Raw genomic sequence first — 15,829 nt, forward strand, 5'->3', positions numbered from 1 at the left:
TCTGGGCAACTTGACTTACAATCTGGACAAACATACTTTTAGCCACTAAAAAAGGGGAGGGGAGACTGCCATTCAGTAGCATGCCCAAGCTGTTACGATCTAGCTGTCATATCTACATGGGCTTATGGTAATACAAGTTACTTAAAGCACCTTAACCTTGACTCTGAATGAAACAGAGTTAAACTCAGGGAGATTTTACTGAATTCGTATTGCTAAAGAATCATGCTGATGTAACAGTTGCACCACAACAGCTACTATCAGCATCCTTTGGTATAATTACAGTGGTTACAGCTCATTTATGACACTTAAGCAGAGTTATTAAATCTTGACAGAATCATCACAGGAATGCATGGTTGCTAAAGCACTCTCTAGCTCTCAGTGAAATTAGTTAAAGTTTGCAAGGTATGGGTGAAAATATGTATTTCAAATAAAATGAAAAACACATATTTTAGTGACTTCATGCCAGATTCTGAAAGGTATGTAGGTACCTAAGGATGCAGATAGGGGCCAAGTTGGATTTTCAAATAGAGTCTTGTTGCCCAATTCAGTAGGTGTTAAGTACCAAAAAAAATCTGAAGATCTCCTTCAACACCTATCTTTACCTTTGGGAGCTTTAAATACCTTTCTAACTTTGGCCAGAACTTATCTGAGACAGCCAGAATATTCAAACAAATGCAAGGACTTATAAAAAGTGAAAATAGAAAAACATACTATCTAGACAGCTAATAGACACCCGTCTAATTAATTAATACATATTCACAAACAAAGAGAATGGAATTTATGCACTGCTCCTTTCAATTTATTTTTATACCGTATATTGTATAATTTTGGTTCTTTTTAAGTAAAGCAATGCAATTATTTTTAAGAGTAATTATTCACACGACAGACCCCTAATTATACACCTATAGGGCCCATACAAAACATGCTTGAAAACAGTGTTATTCTTATTTATGATTTTTACTGTGGTGTACATAAAGACTTCAAGCAACAAGATGAGATAACCAGGCTATGCATTTTACAAACATATGAATTTCTGACATCAACAACTGCCAAATTTCTATCAGAGACAGATAACTAAACCCTTGGGCAAACCTAGGGGTGGGGGAGGGAGAGGAAAGGGGAGGAAATGAGTGAGGTGGGAGTCTTAACTGCTCTGGGGACTCTAAAAAGTTGCTGCTGCCATGTGGTCTGCCTGCACTGGTTGTTGCTGCTACAGCAGAGTCCAGTGTCCATACACCCAGCTGCTCCAGGGATCTACCATTCTGCCACTAAGTTGGTGCCCAGGTTTTGTGTGCTATTCACATCCTTACAATTTATGCCACTGAGAGCTAATGAGATAATTTTTATAATATTTCAGATAATAAAATATTCCTCCTCCAATAATCTATTTCCCAAATGTCATAAAAAACATAGATCTTTCTCTCATTCTCCACAATATCCTACAATTTCACAGTCCTCTAAATAATATCACTAAGCTTTGTGCACCAGATCCTAACTTCTTTGAGTTAGCATAACATCACTCCAGGTCCTAAATACCAAAGTAATTGTCAACTCCACTAATCAGGCTTGACCAACTGTTACCAAGGCACTTGTGGTCCCCTAGCAATAGGTGACTAACTGCTAATGTGTAATGTGTAACTGCTAATATTTAGGCATATTAACTGAACTATGAAGTAAACAATCCAACACACCCCTCACTGTGTTAGGCCAGATGCAGAAATTATACTTTTTCCAGTTTAGGTCGTCAGAAACCAGTCTATAGCTATAACAGGATAGAAGTTCAGGGCACATAGACTGCTTTAAACATGGAAGACCCTGGTACAAGATAGACCTGGATCAGTGCAGTATCATAGACATTAGGGCTGGACGGGACTGTCCCGGGACCCGAAGGGGCCGGGAAGACTTACCAGGAGAGCAGGATGCCGCGGTGGAGGGAGAGCCCGCGCAGCTCGTTAGCCGCGTCTATGTACAGCTGTGGCCGGCAGCTGACGGTGACGTCAGCTGCCGGCCAGGAGATTTAAAAATGGTGGCCGCTGCTCCAGTGGCAGCGGATGGAGAGGGGAACAAATGGCGGGCAAAGCCATCCCCGACAACAGCCCAGCGGGACAAGAGCTGCTGAGCTGAAGTGCTGGAGAGTCCGGTAGCCGGGAGAAGAGGCGGAACGGCGGATCACCGGCAGAGAAAGCCTGCAGTGCCAGATCAGGTGAGCAGCAGAGGATCAAGACCACCCAGGAAGATCCCGAGCCGCAGGAAGTAAGTGCTGTGGCGGTGGGTGCAGGAAGCACCAAAGAAGGGCGTGAGGCTGAAGGCTCGCCCGGTGGGAGAGAAAGATCGGGGCGGGATCGCTGCCTAGAATAGAAGGCAGTTATCAAAGGATACGGGGACAGCGCTATATATATATATATATTCATTCAGGAGATGTTTACTCCTGGGGCCAGACCATAGGGGCGCTGGTGGTAGATCAGGGAGGTAGGCCTTATAGGAGGATCACTTTGAAGAAGTACACTGCTGATGGTGTAGGGTGACGGATCGGTGGTGGGAATTATACAGTGTTATAGGCCTGGGCCATCTATACCGGCGTGGAAGGAGTCTGATGGCCCATCACAGAGCAGGTGGAGACCACAGGTGGCGTGAGGCCAGGGTGTAGGGGTGGCAGGAGCCCCGTATGTAACCGACGAGGCCGACCCGGGACACCGAGGGACCTGTGGACTAGCCCTGCCCCACTGGGATAACAGCAAAGTCGTGGCAGGTGAGAAGCGGGGTTGGCAAAGCAGGTATACAACCAAACCTAGTAACACCAGTGCTCGGTGAAGAGGGTGGTCACCAAAACAGCGTGCCAGATTACTAGGAGGGATCTACGAAGGCCCATCGGGGACAGGGACCTTGCAAGATCATTGGGTCCAGCCCCTCACCCAAGGGGTCAAAGCTGCCCTGTGCCAGGAGCACAAAAGGGCTGCGACTTCAGCCTCCCATCACGGAAGGCACAGAGCCCAAAGGGTTAAAATGAAGCCTCCTCCCCCAAGGTCAGAGGGGTTGGGAGCACAGCCCTGTTCACAGGGTGTGGGAGGAGACCTTCTCAATAATACCAAGAGAAGCAAAACAGACCAGAGACCTGGACCTGAATTACAGGAAGGTGACTAAGCCTCAGGGTCCCAATGTACTCAGTATCCTCCAGAAGTCTGCAACCTTCCCCGTAATCCATGGGTATTGTGTCTGGCCAACCTCACCAAGTGGAACTAGACTCGAAGAAATCAAGGGAACCTGGACCTTGCTTACAGGCTGCAGGCTGGGGTTGAGGGCACAGAAAACAACTGGCCAAGGGCCAGGGCATTTGCCTCCGGAGACTCAGGTATGGAGCGCAGAGCCATCCCTCAAGACGGATGGTAGTAACCCTTCTTGTGAGCTAACAAGTAGCCAAAAGAACATGCTCGCCACCGAAAAAGTGAGGGCTGAAGAACTGTATCCTGAGACATAGGGAGGGAGGTCATGCAAAGTCTTGGGGGGAGGGGCTAATACTCCCCAAGGCCAAAAGGCACAGAAATCTATACTACTGCTTAACCCCCTAGGTGAGGAGGTGAGAGGAGAAGGCTACAGACTTCAGGAGAAGGGTAGGTTACACCAGTCTATTGAACGTGAATGCCAGGTCCACTCATGAATCAAGGTAGGACACTGTCTGCCAGTATCCCAGGGGACTTTGTAGGTTCCTGCTAGCTCCCTTTCACAGGGAGGGCACAGCTCAGTTGCTCCAGCTGAGCACCTAGCCAGACTCACCCCTGACCTCTCAGCCTGTGAACCACAGGCAGGACAGAAGCAGGGGAAGTGGGGAAGAATAGGGCTTTTGAGCTGCTGGGGGGAGGTGGTGCCAGCGGTGCACCCTGCATTCCCAGCTGGGTTGGTGGGACACAGAGTGTCCCTCTGCTGTCCCAAGCCCTGGTATCATGCAATGCAGTGGCACCAGGAAGGACTCGGAGGGTTCCCTGCTCCCACACCCCCAGAAGTAGCACCGAGTTCCTAGCTGAAGCTGCTTCCTTCTGTGCAGCCACAAGGGACTTCAGTCTCTGGGGATAGGGAGGCAGCCATATCCTTGTCGCTGCAGGATCTGACAGATGAAATACTAGTGCTAAGTTTGGGCAGGGAGGCAGTGAATCCCTGTGCTGGGCTAACCTGGCAGCCTCCTCTCCTCTCCCCCTGGAAAACGGACCTGTCTGAGCCGAGCTAGGCCAGCTGGCAGCAGTCAGCACTAGCACCAGGTGGGGCTGGGTGAGGGCTCGGTTGGCTCCCTAGGCAGTGGCCCCTGTTCCCACACTGGAATCACCCCCCCACCAGGTGCTGCAGCTGCAAGGGCATGGTTTCCCCCCCGCCCTTCTCCCCAGAGACCAGAGCCTGGTGACTGCATGGGAGGAATCAACTTCATTCAGCAACTCAGCACTGGCTTGGGGGGTGGGGGTAGAAATCCTGAGTCCTTCCCAGAGCTGCTTCAACACATGATCCTGGGGCTGGGGACATGGGAGGGATACTCTGTGTCCTGCTGGCCTGGCCAGGAATGTGGGGTGCACTGCCAGCACTACTTCCTCTCAATGAGCCCTTCTTCCTCCTCGCCTCTGTCCTGCCTGGGGTGGATCTCCACGCTTCCCCCACTGGACAAAGTCCAGGGATCCCCATGCCACTGAGGCAGGGTGAGTATGCCTTTGTCTACCAGCTGCCTGCAGCTGAGAAGTACTTGGCAGATGACATGGCAGCAGGGGGAGGCGTGTGCCTGACAACCAGTGAGGGATGGCCCCCACTCGGCTGCCCTCACCAATGTCTGGCAGGCTGGGAGATGCCTGGGAGCACCCCCAGCTCCCTGGTCTCAGCCAGTACAGGCATCTGCCTGCCTCTTCTCACCGAAAGGCAAACATGAATTCTGCTTGCTTCTCATCCAACCTATGCAGCTCAGAGAAACCCATGTAGATTGGATGGATTCCGCCTCGGGCTTTTTGAATGCCTGTACTTAGCCTTAATGACAAACTTTAACTATCTATGCTGATTTTTACAAATAGTCAAAATAAATCAAAATACTTCAGGAGTGTGTAGTTTGTTAACTTTGATGCCTTTATTTTCCAGGCTTAATTTACAACTTTGATTAGAAAAAATATGACATACCAAAATCCACAAGTTTAACTCCTCCTTCAGTGGTCAACAGGATGTTATTTCCCTTTATATCACGGTGGATTGTTTTGTTTTCATGTAAGTGCTGAAGCCCCTGAAAAATAAGTTAAAAACATTCACATTTTTCTTTCGTTGTTGTTGTTGCTAATTGTTATATTTTGTGTGTTTTATTTGAAGACAGAAAAAGGAAATACAAAATACCAGAAAAGTTCAAACAAAGAATAATTTGGGGCCTCAGCCTTTCTGAACTTCGACTGAAAATGGGGCAAAAATTCTAAAATGAACTAATCCTTCATTTTCCAACAGACAGGCACTTACCGTATAATACTCAATGTATTTTTTCTGTTTTTCTAAGACTTTGAGAACTTTTGGTAGAAAATCCATAGAAATGCTAGACTAGAAGTTTTGAACTAAATTGAAAGAATGCCTAGTTGACTGTCAGCCAGGTGTGGGATAGACAGACTTTTTAATAACTTCACTTACAGACACAAGCTGTATGATAGCAGAAGAAGAGAAGCATTATTAATCTTGGTTATATGTTGTACCATTAAATAGCAAAACCAAAGCAAAGTTCTTGGCACGAATAAGAATGACTTTACAGCAAAATCAAATTTCAATTAAATAGCAACAGTAAGAAAGATACTTTATTTTGATTAACTAAAAAGATATTTATTTTAAGAGTATTTTCAATTATTTGTAGATTATTTTGTTATAACTACATCTTGGATGCTGTACAATAACTTTGAAAAAGAAACATGCTTGGTATATTGTTCTTACAACCCCAAAAGAAAGTCAATTTAGATGCAAAGCTGTATTTATTTCATGGAAACAAGGAGAAATAAACATTGCCTGAAATCAATGCTCATTTTTCTGATAATGAAACATTTAGATGAATTTCCCCTTTACTTGTTTTTATTCAAATACCATTGTGTAATCTAAACGTCATCCTCATTTAATTAGATAGCCTTATGATATAAAAAAGTACACCATATTTTGAAAATAGGAATACATCTTATTTCTTGAAAGACACTACTTTAAATTAGTTATCCATTTTATTGTCCATTTATTGACATGGTTAGCTTACCATAAGAGCTTCATGTAAAATGTAAGCAATTATAAGTTCATCCATCCTTTCCCCTCTCTTCAAAAATCCTTTTACAAGATCAGTCACAGATCCTCCATTGCACAGCTGTAAAAGACCATATTGCTTTAAAATACAAGATAGAAAATGAGGACAGAGAAATCACATTAATTCTAATTTTCAGTAGATTCCATTTCAATTCTGTACAGGATCCTCAAACTCATAATTTAGAAATCAACTTTTGGTGCCTTTCATACTATCTATAAAGCAATTGTTTTTACTATTTGTACCCAATGGGTGCATCTACACATAGCCGTATGGTGATGTTGCTATGGCACTATGCTTTGAGGTGCACTAAAGTATGCAGTAAAGTATGGTACAGTATAGGTGGTTACTGTGCCATGCATGTGGTAAATCTTGCCACTACATCACCATAGCAGTGTGCTATACCTGGGGAGCATGCTGCTATGGCAACATAGCTGGCAATCACATGTAGATACACGTGATCACTACATTGCCCCAGTGCACCAGGAAGCGATGTAGTGCATTGCTAAGTCGCCATAGGGTGACGTGTAGACATGCCCAATATTGTTTATTTTCCCTACATCTAACTGCTCTCCTCTTTTGAAGAGAGATAGTGTGTCTTATATTGCTGTTCTTTTTTTAAGATGATAATCTTTTTTTGAAGCTAAATTCCTGTAGTGCAATGGGTTAGCTTTTAAAGAGATTTAATTATTGTTGTGCAACTGGCTAATTTGTAAACATGTTTTGTGGAGGTATTTTGATTTCTGCTTAAGTAAGTATGCTGTACACCATAAGTACACTGTACTTACTTAAGGAGAAATCAAAATGTTTCCCAGAGCACTCCCCAGGTATATCATGCCACTATGGTAACATAGTGGTGAAAATTACCCGTGTACTATGCGCACGATGCAGTAACCACCAGTAGTGGAGGTGGTGTAGATATGTTGGCAGGTGTTACATTTCTTTTCATGGCATAGTCTGGATCCATTTGGTGTATTTTGGGCTGTAGGAAGTTTGAATTTCTGATGGAATAATCTGAGATTGAGTTCCATAAGAAATTCCACAATCATCACCCCTCCATCAGACTATTTCTTGAATACTCCAACACCAACATCTCCTGTTTAGACATGAAGATTCATATCCCAAATGGTAAAATACAGATCATGATATACATGAAACCTACAGACCAATAGACATATCTGCACATAACCAGCAATCACCCTAAGCACAACAGGAAAGCTGTAATATACAGCCAAGCTTTCAGAAACCACCACATTTGCACTGAGGAGAACACCTGTGATAGCTTTTTTGAGATTTATGAGATGGCATTCACTTAATAAGGACGCTTCCCCAGATAGATTGCACTTTTGAAAGAGCCACCCAGATACCACATGAAGAATTGCTGCAGTACAGAAGAAAACCCCTCCATGAACTGCACACCACTGGTTATGACATATCACCCATCCCTGGAACCTATATGAAAAATCCTGAAACAATTGCAACCCATACTAGAAGAATACACAATTCTTAAAGAGATCTTCCCAGAACCACCCAGCCTAGCCTTCAGACAAGCACCAAACTTTGCTGACCTCATCAGCAGAAGCAAACTTCCTATGGCCCAAAACACACTGAATGGATCCAGACAATGTCAGGACAAGAAATGTAAAACCTGCCAACATATCTCCACTACCCCCACAATTACTGCACCCCACAACAGAACCATCACCATTTCTGGATCTTACAGCTGCACCTCCAGAAATGTAATACATCTCATCCAATGCACCAAATGCCATGATGGAAAATACATAGGAGAGACCAAACAACAACTGCACACCAGAATGAACACACATCCAAAATCTATCAAAGATAGGAATACCCAATTACCCATGGGGGCACATTTCTCACAAGAAAACCACTCTCTCTCCAATCTCTCAGTTCTAATCCTCAAAGGGAATTTACAAAACACCTTTCACAGAAGAGCCTATGAACTTCACTTCATAAATCTACTGGATACAAAAAATCATAGACTAAATATAGACATTGGATTTATGACTCATTATAATATGCCTAACATCTGACTCCCCAGGTACCTCTCCACTATTTACCAGCTGCATTCATTTCCCTTTCCACCCTGCCCCCCATGCCACCTGTCTCTTATCCACTGACTTCTCAATTTACATCTTCACCTACTGGCTTTCTTGCATGCATACCAGCTCAACCTCTGGCTTCTTTATTATTCATTCCATCCAGGAAAAGCACACACTAACTGCAGATGCTTCCTCAGCCTGACAAAGGGTATTTATACCCGAAAGCTTTCAAAGAAGAATTTTTTCCAACTATTTGAGTTGGTTTAATAAAAGATACCAGATTTACCCAAAGGCCCCTGTATGTCTATTAAGGCTTATAATGAATAAGAGCAGCTACTTTTGGAGAGTTTGGAGGCCTGATGGTTGCAATGCTTCCATTTCATAACCTTTAGGTATTCAGTTACATAAACCAGATTTTGTTTTATTTTATACTGTAAGATTTGTACTTGTATTTTTTCTGATCAATAGGATGAGAAGAATATTAAAAAAAAACTGGTGCAGTGTCAGAATGTAGGTGGTTAAAAGAGAGAGAGAGAGAGAGAGAGAGAGAGAGATTATTAAAAAGCATGTTCCAAACAGAAAATGAGATTAAGAGTGACATTTTAGCCACACGCTCTTCTCTGAGCCACAGGGAAAAAAATTAGTATTAACCTTGCTCTATTTTTTCTATGCCCAAAGAAGACCTCATAGGCAATATGTCACGTCTAATACATTTTCTATTTCTATTGTCTATTTTTACTAGCAGTGCTAGCACTTGCTTCTTTGCAGCCATGATGCTAGGTAGAGATCAAAGGGAAGGGATTGTTTTCTTTTATGAAGTCACTGAGCTAAATGTATATTCAACAATGCAAGTTTATCATAAATGCAAAAAAACATCACTCTGGAAAAATAGACTTCTGTGCTACAAAAGTCGATATGATTATGCTTCCTTTTGAAATCTCTCCCTAAAAAAACCTACCATGTCTACAGTGTGTGGAAGGCACTGCATTTATGGCATAATTCACATGCTAATTGTGCTATTCATTATAACATGCCACCCATGCAAAGAAGTTCCAATCTGGGGCTTCCCCTCCATCAGCAGATATGTAATGAGATCTGAAATATTCTTCCCAGATCCAAAAAATGTGGAATAACTGTGGGGCTGTTCTGACCCACTCATTAATCTTGTGCTGCCTGCACTCCTGCAGTCCAAGTGCCCATGTGCTTTTTTGAACATGCTGAGAGAGGTATGGGGAGGGGTCCCAAGACCAGGGAGATGCCCCCTAATCTTGGGCTCTCCTGAAGCCACACAGTGCAGCCTGCATAGGAGCACATTTAAGGACCAGCAGTGCATTTAAGGCCACAATCATAATTCCAGGCTTCCTGCATGCCAGTAAATTGAAAGCTGTACTGTGTAGCCCAGCAATGGAGGACCAATTCCCTGATGCTGGGTTCCCCAGTATACCTTTAAAGGTTCAGGTACAAGGACAACTCTGGTTTGGAGACTGGGTCCCTGACACAGGCTCCCATCCCTCTCCCCTTCCTGGGATAGCAGATCTAATTTAATCCCTTGGTCTGGAATTTTCATATGAAGTCACTGCTAATGAATCCTCAATTATGGGTTTAATGTGCTGCACCGGGCCTCGGACCCTGGATTCGGAGTGAATTTCATCCTGCAAGATTATTTGAGTTAGAACTGTATATCTTATTCTGTGAACGTCATGGTCAATAGACTGAAGTTGTTTTAACATTCCTATATCAGAATTTGTATATATGGTTTGGTTTCAAACATGAGTATTTTATGTACTACAGTTAAGAGCATAGCTGGAGCTGGGGCAATGGGACATACGGGGGAAACAGAGACTTCCAGTTACCACTATGCCACTGGTGTAGTTTGATGCGAAGTAAGCATTTGCATCTACATGTGCACATGCATACTACCCAGTAAATCTGCCTAATCCCAAGGAAATTAGTAACCTGCAAATGCAAGTAGCAAATGTACTTGAGATTAGTCATGCTGCAGTAGCGTTCATGTAGATGTTTGACCAGGAGTAAAATATGCTGCTGGTCAGCTGTCCATCAAGGAGGTGGGAGATAACTTCAAGCCCCTTGCTCTGAGACCGTGATCGGGAAGTGGAGGCCTGGGGGACCCTTATCTCCCAGAGCCGGCTCTGTGAACCCTTAAGGATCTCCCAGCACTGCCCCACAGTCAAGAAGCCAGCGCTGGGAGAAAAGAATCTCCTGGCACTGGCTCACAACTGTGGAGCTAGTACGGTGAGACAAGGATCACCCAGCATCAGCCCCATGGTCACGGAGCTGGTGCTGGGAGTTCCCTACTGATGTGGGGAGGGGAGCCTGTTCCCCACTCGGCTCCGCGAGCACAGAGCTGAAGGGAGAACATGCTTGGGAGCTTGTTTCCCACTCAGCTCTGCACTCATGGAGTTGGGTGGGGAAGAAGCCCCCCAACCTGTTCCTGCCCCAGCTCCAGGGTCATGGAGCTGTGTGGGGAACAAGCTCCCCAGCCTGTTTTCCCTCCACCTCTGTGCTCAGAAAGCTGGGCAGGGAACAAGCCCCTCAGCTTCTTCCCCCTGCCCAGCTCCTGGCTCATGGAGCTGAGCAGGGAACAAGCTGCCCAGCCTCTACCCAGCATGCAGGGCAGGGGCTGGGAACTGTCCTGGTTAGGGGCAGGTCCCAGCCCCATGCCCCGATCTAGTGATTGAGGCAAGGGGCTTGGAAAAGGCATGGGGCTTGATTGAGGCAGGGGGCTAGGACCTGCCCCTCCCCTGAAGCTCTTTTCACATCCCCTATCCCTGATCAGGGAATAAGGGCCAGGAGCTCCCTGCTCCAAAAGCAAGCAGCCCCCACAGAGCCAGGTCTCCTGGCCCAGTGCTCCCTGCTAGGCCCTGATCTAGCATGTAGGGGGAACCTTGAGCTCCCCTTGGTGGTGGCAGGGCCTATTGCAGGGCTGCAGGAAATGGTGCAAAGAGCAGCAAATCTGCTCCCTTATCCCCACATGTGTTGATGCCTGCCCAAAAGTGCTCACTCCAGAGTAGTTTACACCACAGTAAATTTAGGCCAGATGAAATGTATGCATAAATGTGCCTAGTCAGAAGAATCACATTCATTTGGCTCTGTGGGCTGGATCTAGACTGTGGAGCTTCTCAGGCCACATGAAGCATTTCTGGATATAGGCCAGGGGCTTCTGCCAGCAGTGAAGGAATTCACAGATTGATTCCCAGAGCTGCTGTGTCAGCACCAGCAGCCAAGAAGTTAACAAGCTGCCTGCTCGACACCAATTGGTGCTGCTGCAGAAGCCATACCAAGAAGCTCAGTGGCTAGATCAGGATGTGAATCCATCACGCAGAGTTAATTCTCTTGCTGGTGGCAGCCTCTGTGGGAAGCCCCATAACGTGGATGACCCACTCACATAGGCCAGAGCCTGCTTGCAGGCCATATGTTTAACATTCCTGCTATAATATGGAATACAAAGACACAGGGTATGTTGACACATTCACTCCACGGTGCAGTTGTCACCATGCTGTCATTTAATACTTGCTTTAGTAAGTACTAAATGATGGTGCAGTACAGCCATTACTGTGCCATCCTGGAGGCTCGCTGTTATTTTTAGCAGCTACATCGCCATAGTGACATGCTATAGAGTAGTAGCTCCTTGCTTTGGCGACATAGCGTCAGCATCATGGATTGTGCCCACTGACGCTACATTGTCGTAGTGTGTCGCTACAGTGATGTAGTGTCATTTGTAGAAGCGCCCACTGACAAATAATGAAGGGCCAGGTGCACAGAAGGATCTAAACACCTAGAAGTGTGATTTAGGAGAATCTGGGTGCCAAAACTGGGATCCCCAAAACCTCTACTTAGTTGTTCCCCAAATCTCAAAGTCTCTAAACAAATGTGTTTCAGTTTTTGACAATTAAGTTTCCCATGTGCCTAATGTGTGCCCAGAAGAACCTAAGACTTAGTGCCTATCTCATGCCTAAGCCCCATCAGGATCCAGAACTACATATTCCATTTGGCTGATCAGTTGTTCTGGTCTCTGCTTTTATAAGTGTGGGCCTTAATATATTTTGCATAAAATTCATATTTCATTTTAGGTCAGTTCATTTTTTAAAAGGGAGGAAAAGAGTTTCTAATTTAAATTAGAAAATTGAGAAAAATCTGTTTTTAATCATTTCTGATAAAAATGATCAAATTAGATCAAATTTCTTCTCCTCTGCTTTTTTAAAAGACTGATAATTTGTTGAGATGTTAGCTATTTTTAAAAGGGCACACTATTCATTGCCTCAAAGACAGTGAAAAATTCTTCCCCGCTGGGATTTTTCCATATAGAAGGCTCTTGCATCTCTTGTCACAAGCATGTGAATGGGGTTGTGAGGCAGAGAGGAGAAGACCACAGATCATTTCTCTATTATGATCAGGTCCACAGCCTAAAAAAGCTGAGAAGTCAAAACCCATGGAACCAAACAGTTCTTTCCTTTGAGTTTTTAAGAGAGATATTGTTTTGGAGCACTCCCAGTCTGCCAGTTTCCTGTTGGGCTTTTAAATGTTACAAGTCTAGCTTTGCAGACTTTTCCTAGAATCATTTATGCTGAATTCAGCTTCATTTATTTGGAAGGCCTCCATGACAAGAAATCATGAAGGCAATGGAGCTAAACATTATCAGATACCTTCCCCTTTTTCAGCCAAGCATCTAAAAGGAAGAGGTGATGTGAGATATCATTCTGTCACAAGATTTTACCCATTGTGAGACAGAACGGCCAGACAGTTAATTAGTTCATGTCACTCCTAAACCGTGTTCTGAAAAATCTCATTGGATTTTTTTTTTGGTTGAAAGCAATTATGGCATAAGTGGAAGCGAAAAATTGCATCACGCAATGAAGACGAACATGCAGTAAGAGCTAGAGGCCTGATCAGGCAAGCTGTTGAATGCTTTCACCCATGCTGACCTCACAGGGCCTGGCCCCATTCACATTAGTGTTACCTGCTAGAGTGCATTCACATTTCTGGTAACATGGGGCTGTTTTCTGACTCCAGAGTCAAAGTAATTGAATAAGAGCCTGACTGCAGTCTCTCCTTCATGCTGATGAGAAATGGTCTCAAAGGGCAATTAAAATCCGACGTTCCAGAGGAACAAAGAAAAAGGACAATGATTTTAAGTGAGCACACAGAGGGAAATGAGAAGGAAACCAGCTGTCTCAGGGATCCCGGAACAAGGAACAAAATGTGTATATTGAATTGGCTGTCTCAGTTGCTTTTGCAGGACAAGTGTCCTGTTGCCTCAGGTAGTTCTTCTGCAGTCTCCACCTCCCAATGCCAATCACAAATGGGACTGGAAGTAGTAGCAGGAAGTTCTTCATGTGGAAGGGGAAAGAAGAAGTTTGCTGCAAGCAGACGAATGAAACAGCAAAGCCAACTGGCTACTGCCAGGGAAATGAGTCCCATATTCAGAGATGTCCCATTAATAATGGTTGCATATTTTCACAGTAGTTACAGACATTTATTCAATAATTTATTTGGCTATACTTAAGTGAGGGCCCTTTTCTTAAATGATATACTTCCCACCCTAACCTGCCAAAACTCTGAGTTAGCATAATTGAGCTGTTTGTGTGCAGGGCTGTCTTCAACAATACATCTAGAAAATGGCATTTAATTCTGACACAGGAAATGTCAATTTAAATTGCAACCATCTCGAAGTCATGCAGCTCATCTTTTCACATGTTGCTCGTTTTTCAGCAGACATGAGCGACACGTTTCTATTTAAGTCATTCTATTAAGGAGGCTCATATTAGTCTCAAGCCAGGTGACCAAAGGTTCAATATCACCTCTGATTTTGTAAATATAAATTATCTCAGCTTTAATAAAACAGAGAATACTCTGGCCTTTAAACACCATTAGCCATCAGGTTACATTTGCTTATATTCTTGAGCTTGTCAAGATTCCCTCAGCCTATTTCAATAACTCTGTTGTGATTACTTAGACAAATGCATTTCTTATCTTGATCCACTGTGAGGGTTCTGAGATCTTAAAATACTGGTTTAGCACTTCATTTACAGAGGACAAATGGTATACAGGTGAGAGTTATTAAGTAGCCAACACAATGCCTCAGACTACCACTAATTCTGGCCACTAATCCCTCTGTTTAAATACAGTACATCAAGAATCTAAAACTGTTTCCTTTTCACTCAATAAGTGTGTATTGGCCATACTTTGTGTCTAGCTCTGCATTTGGCAGCAAAAAGGTGTTTGAGTAATTGCTGTTTTGTTTCTAATTGGACCACAGAATCACAGAAGTGCAGGGAGAGAAAGTAAAGTAGTCAATCTAGTCCACATGTCTGCACTGATGCAAGATGGAGTACACCTAGGGTAGGCTGTACTGCTACTTGAAGTCATTCCAAGGCTGGGCCTCTAGCCCAAAGGTGCCAACCATCCACATTAAAACCCCCTTAAGTCATCCACAGGTAGCAGTCCAACCTACCCCAGAGGCTCTTCTGAGCATCTAGGCCTGAAGTCAAGCTTCCCCCTAGAACACCTTGTCCTCCCTCTAATCCTCCCTGGAAGTTCATAACTCATTCAGAATAACAGTCAAAGAAACAGAGGAAGTCTTCTGGCACCTGATATCTGGTCCTGCTGTAGCCCAATTGCTGTAATCAGAGTCAAACACAGAAAGAAACACAAGTAATAGCTACACTATTTGATGCCCTAGCAGCTGTGACGGAGGAGGACGGTGGAATGGCCTCTGGCAGGGATGCACACAACAGGGAATGGGCAGAGAGAAAACACCAGGAGGAAGAAACGCCGGGTCCTGGTGATCGGAGACTCCATCCTACGAGGACTGGAAGGTCCCATCTGCAGGCCTGACCCCTGGACATGTCAGGTCTGCTTCATGCCTGGGGCTCGGGTCAGGGACATCACGGAAAGGATCCCAGCCTGCATCCGACCTGCAGACCAGTACCCCATGGTTGTCATCCATGTAGGTACGAACGACGCAGCCAGGGGCAACCCTGACCACATTATGAAGGATTTCAAGGCTCTGGGAGACAAGCTGAAGGAGACGGGGACACAGGTGGTATTTTCCTCTCTTCTTCTGGTGAGTAGGTGGGGACGGCGACACGAGGCCTGCATTGGCATGGTCAACCACTGATTACACAGCTGGTGTCGCCAGGCAGGCTTTGGGTTCCTTGATAATGACCCATGCTTTCAGGCAGGAGACTTGGAGGGGTGGGATGGGCTTTATCACTCTCCTAAAGGCACGTGTGTCTTCTCTTCCAGGTTGGCTGATCTTGTACAACAAGCTTTAAACTAGCCTTGCCAGGGGAGGGGGCCACAGGAAGATGAGGAGACACTACCCAAGCAGGACAGGTGACAAAGGCAAGGAGTGCTAAGGTAAGAAATGGGGGTCCAGACAGTCTCCCTAAACGGGGGGGGGGTGGCACACACAGTCTTGCAAGGCCTTAAATGCCTATATACCAATGCTCGCAGTATGGGGAATAAA

The 15,829-nt window shown here is 44.9% G+C and overlaps 1 protein-coding gene across 2 annotated transcripts in view; it reads right to left on the reverse strand.

Moving 5' to 3' along the window:
* MYO3A (myosin IIIA) overlaps positions 1 to 15,829 on the reverse strand; it is a 192,204-nt gene that overhangs the window by 132,947 nt on the left and 43,428 nt on the right. For both annotated transcript variants that reach the window (XM_019531841.1, XM_019531832.1), the window contains exons 3-4: positions 6,233 to 6,337; positions 5,143 to 5,242 (exon numbers count right to left, since the gene is read on the reverse strand). In XM_019531841.1, coding sequence (XP_019387386.1) covers positions 5,143 to 5,242; positions 6,233 to 6,337 — 205 coding nt within the window. The remainder of the gene's footprint in view (positions 1 to 5,142; positions 5,243 to 6,232; positions 6,338 to 15,829) is intronic.

The sequence above is a fragment of the Crocodylus porosus genome, unplaced genomic scaffold (genome assembly GCF_001723895.1).
Source record: "Crocodylus porosus isolate Cpor-Errol unplaced genomic scaffold, CroPor_comp1, whole genome shotgun sequence".
NCBI classification, from domain to species: Eukaryota; Metazoa; Chordata; order Crocodylia; family Crocodylidae; genus Crocodylus; species Crocodylus porosus.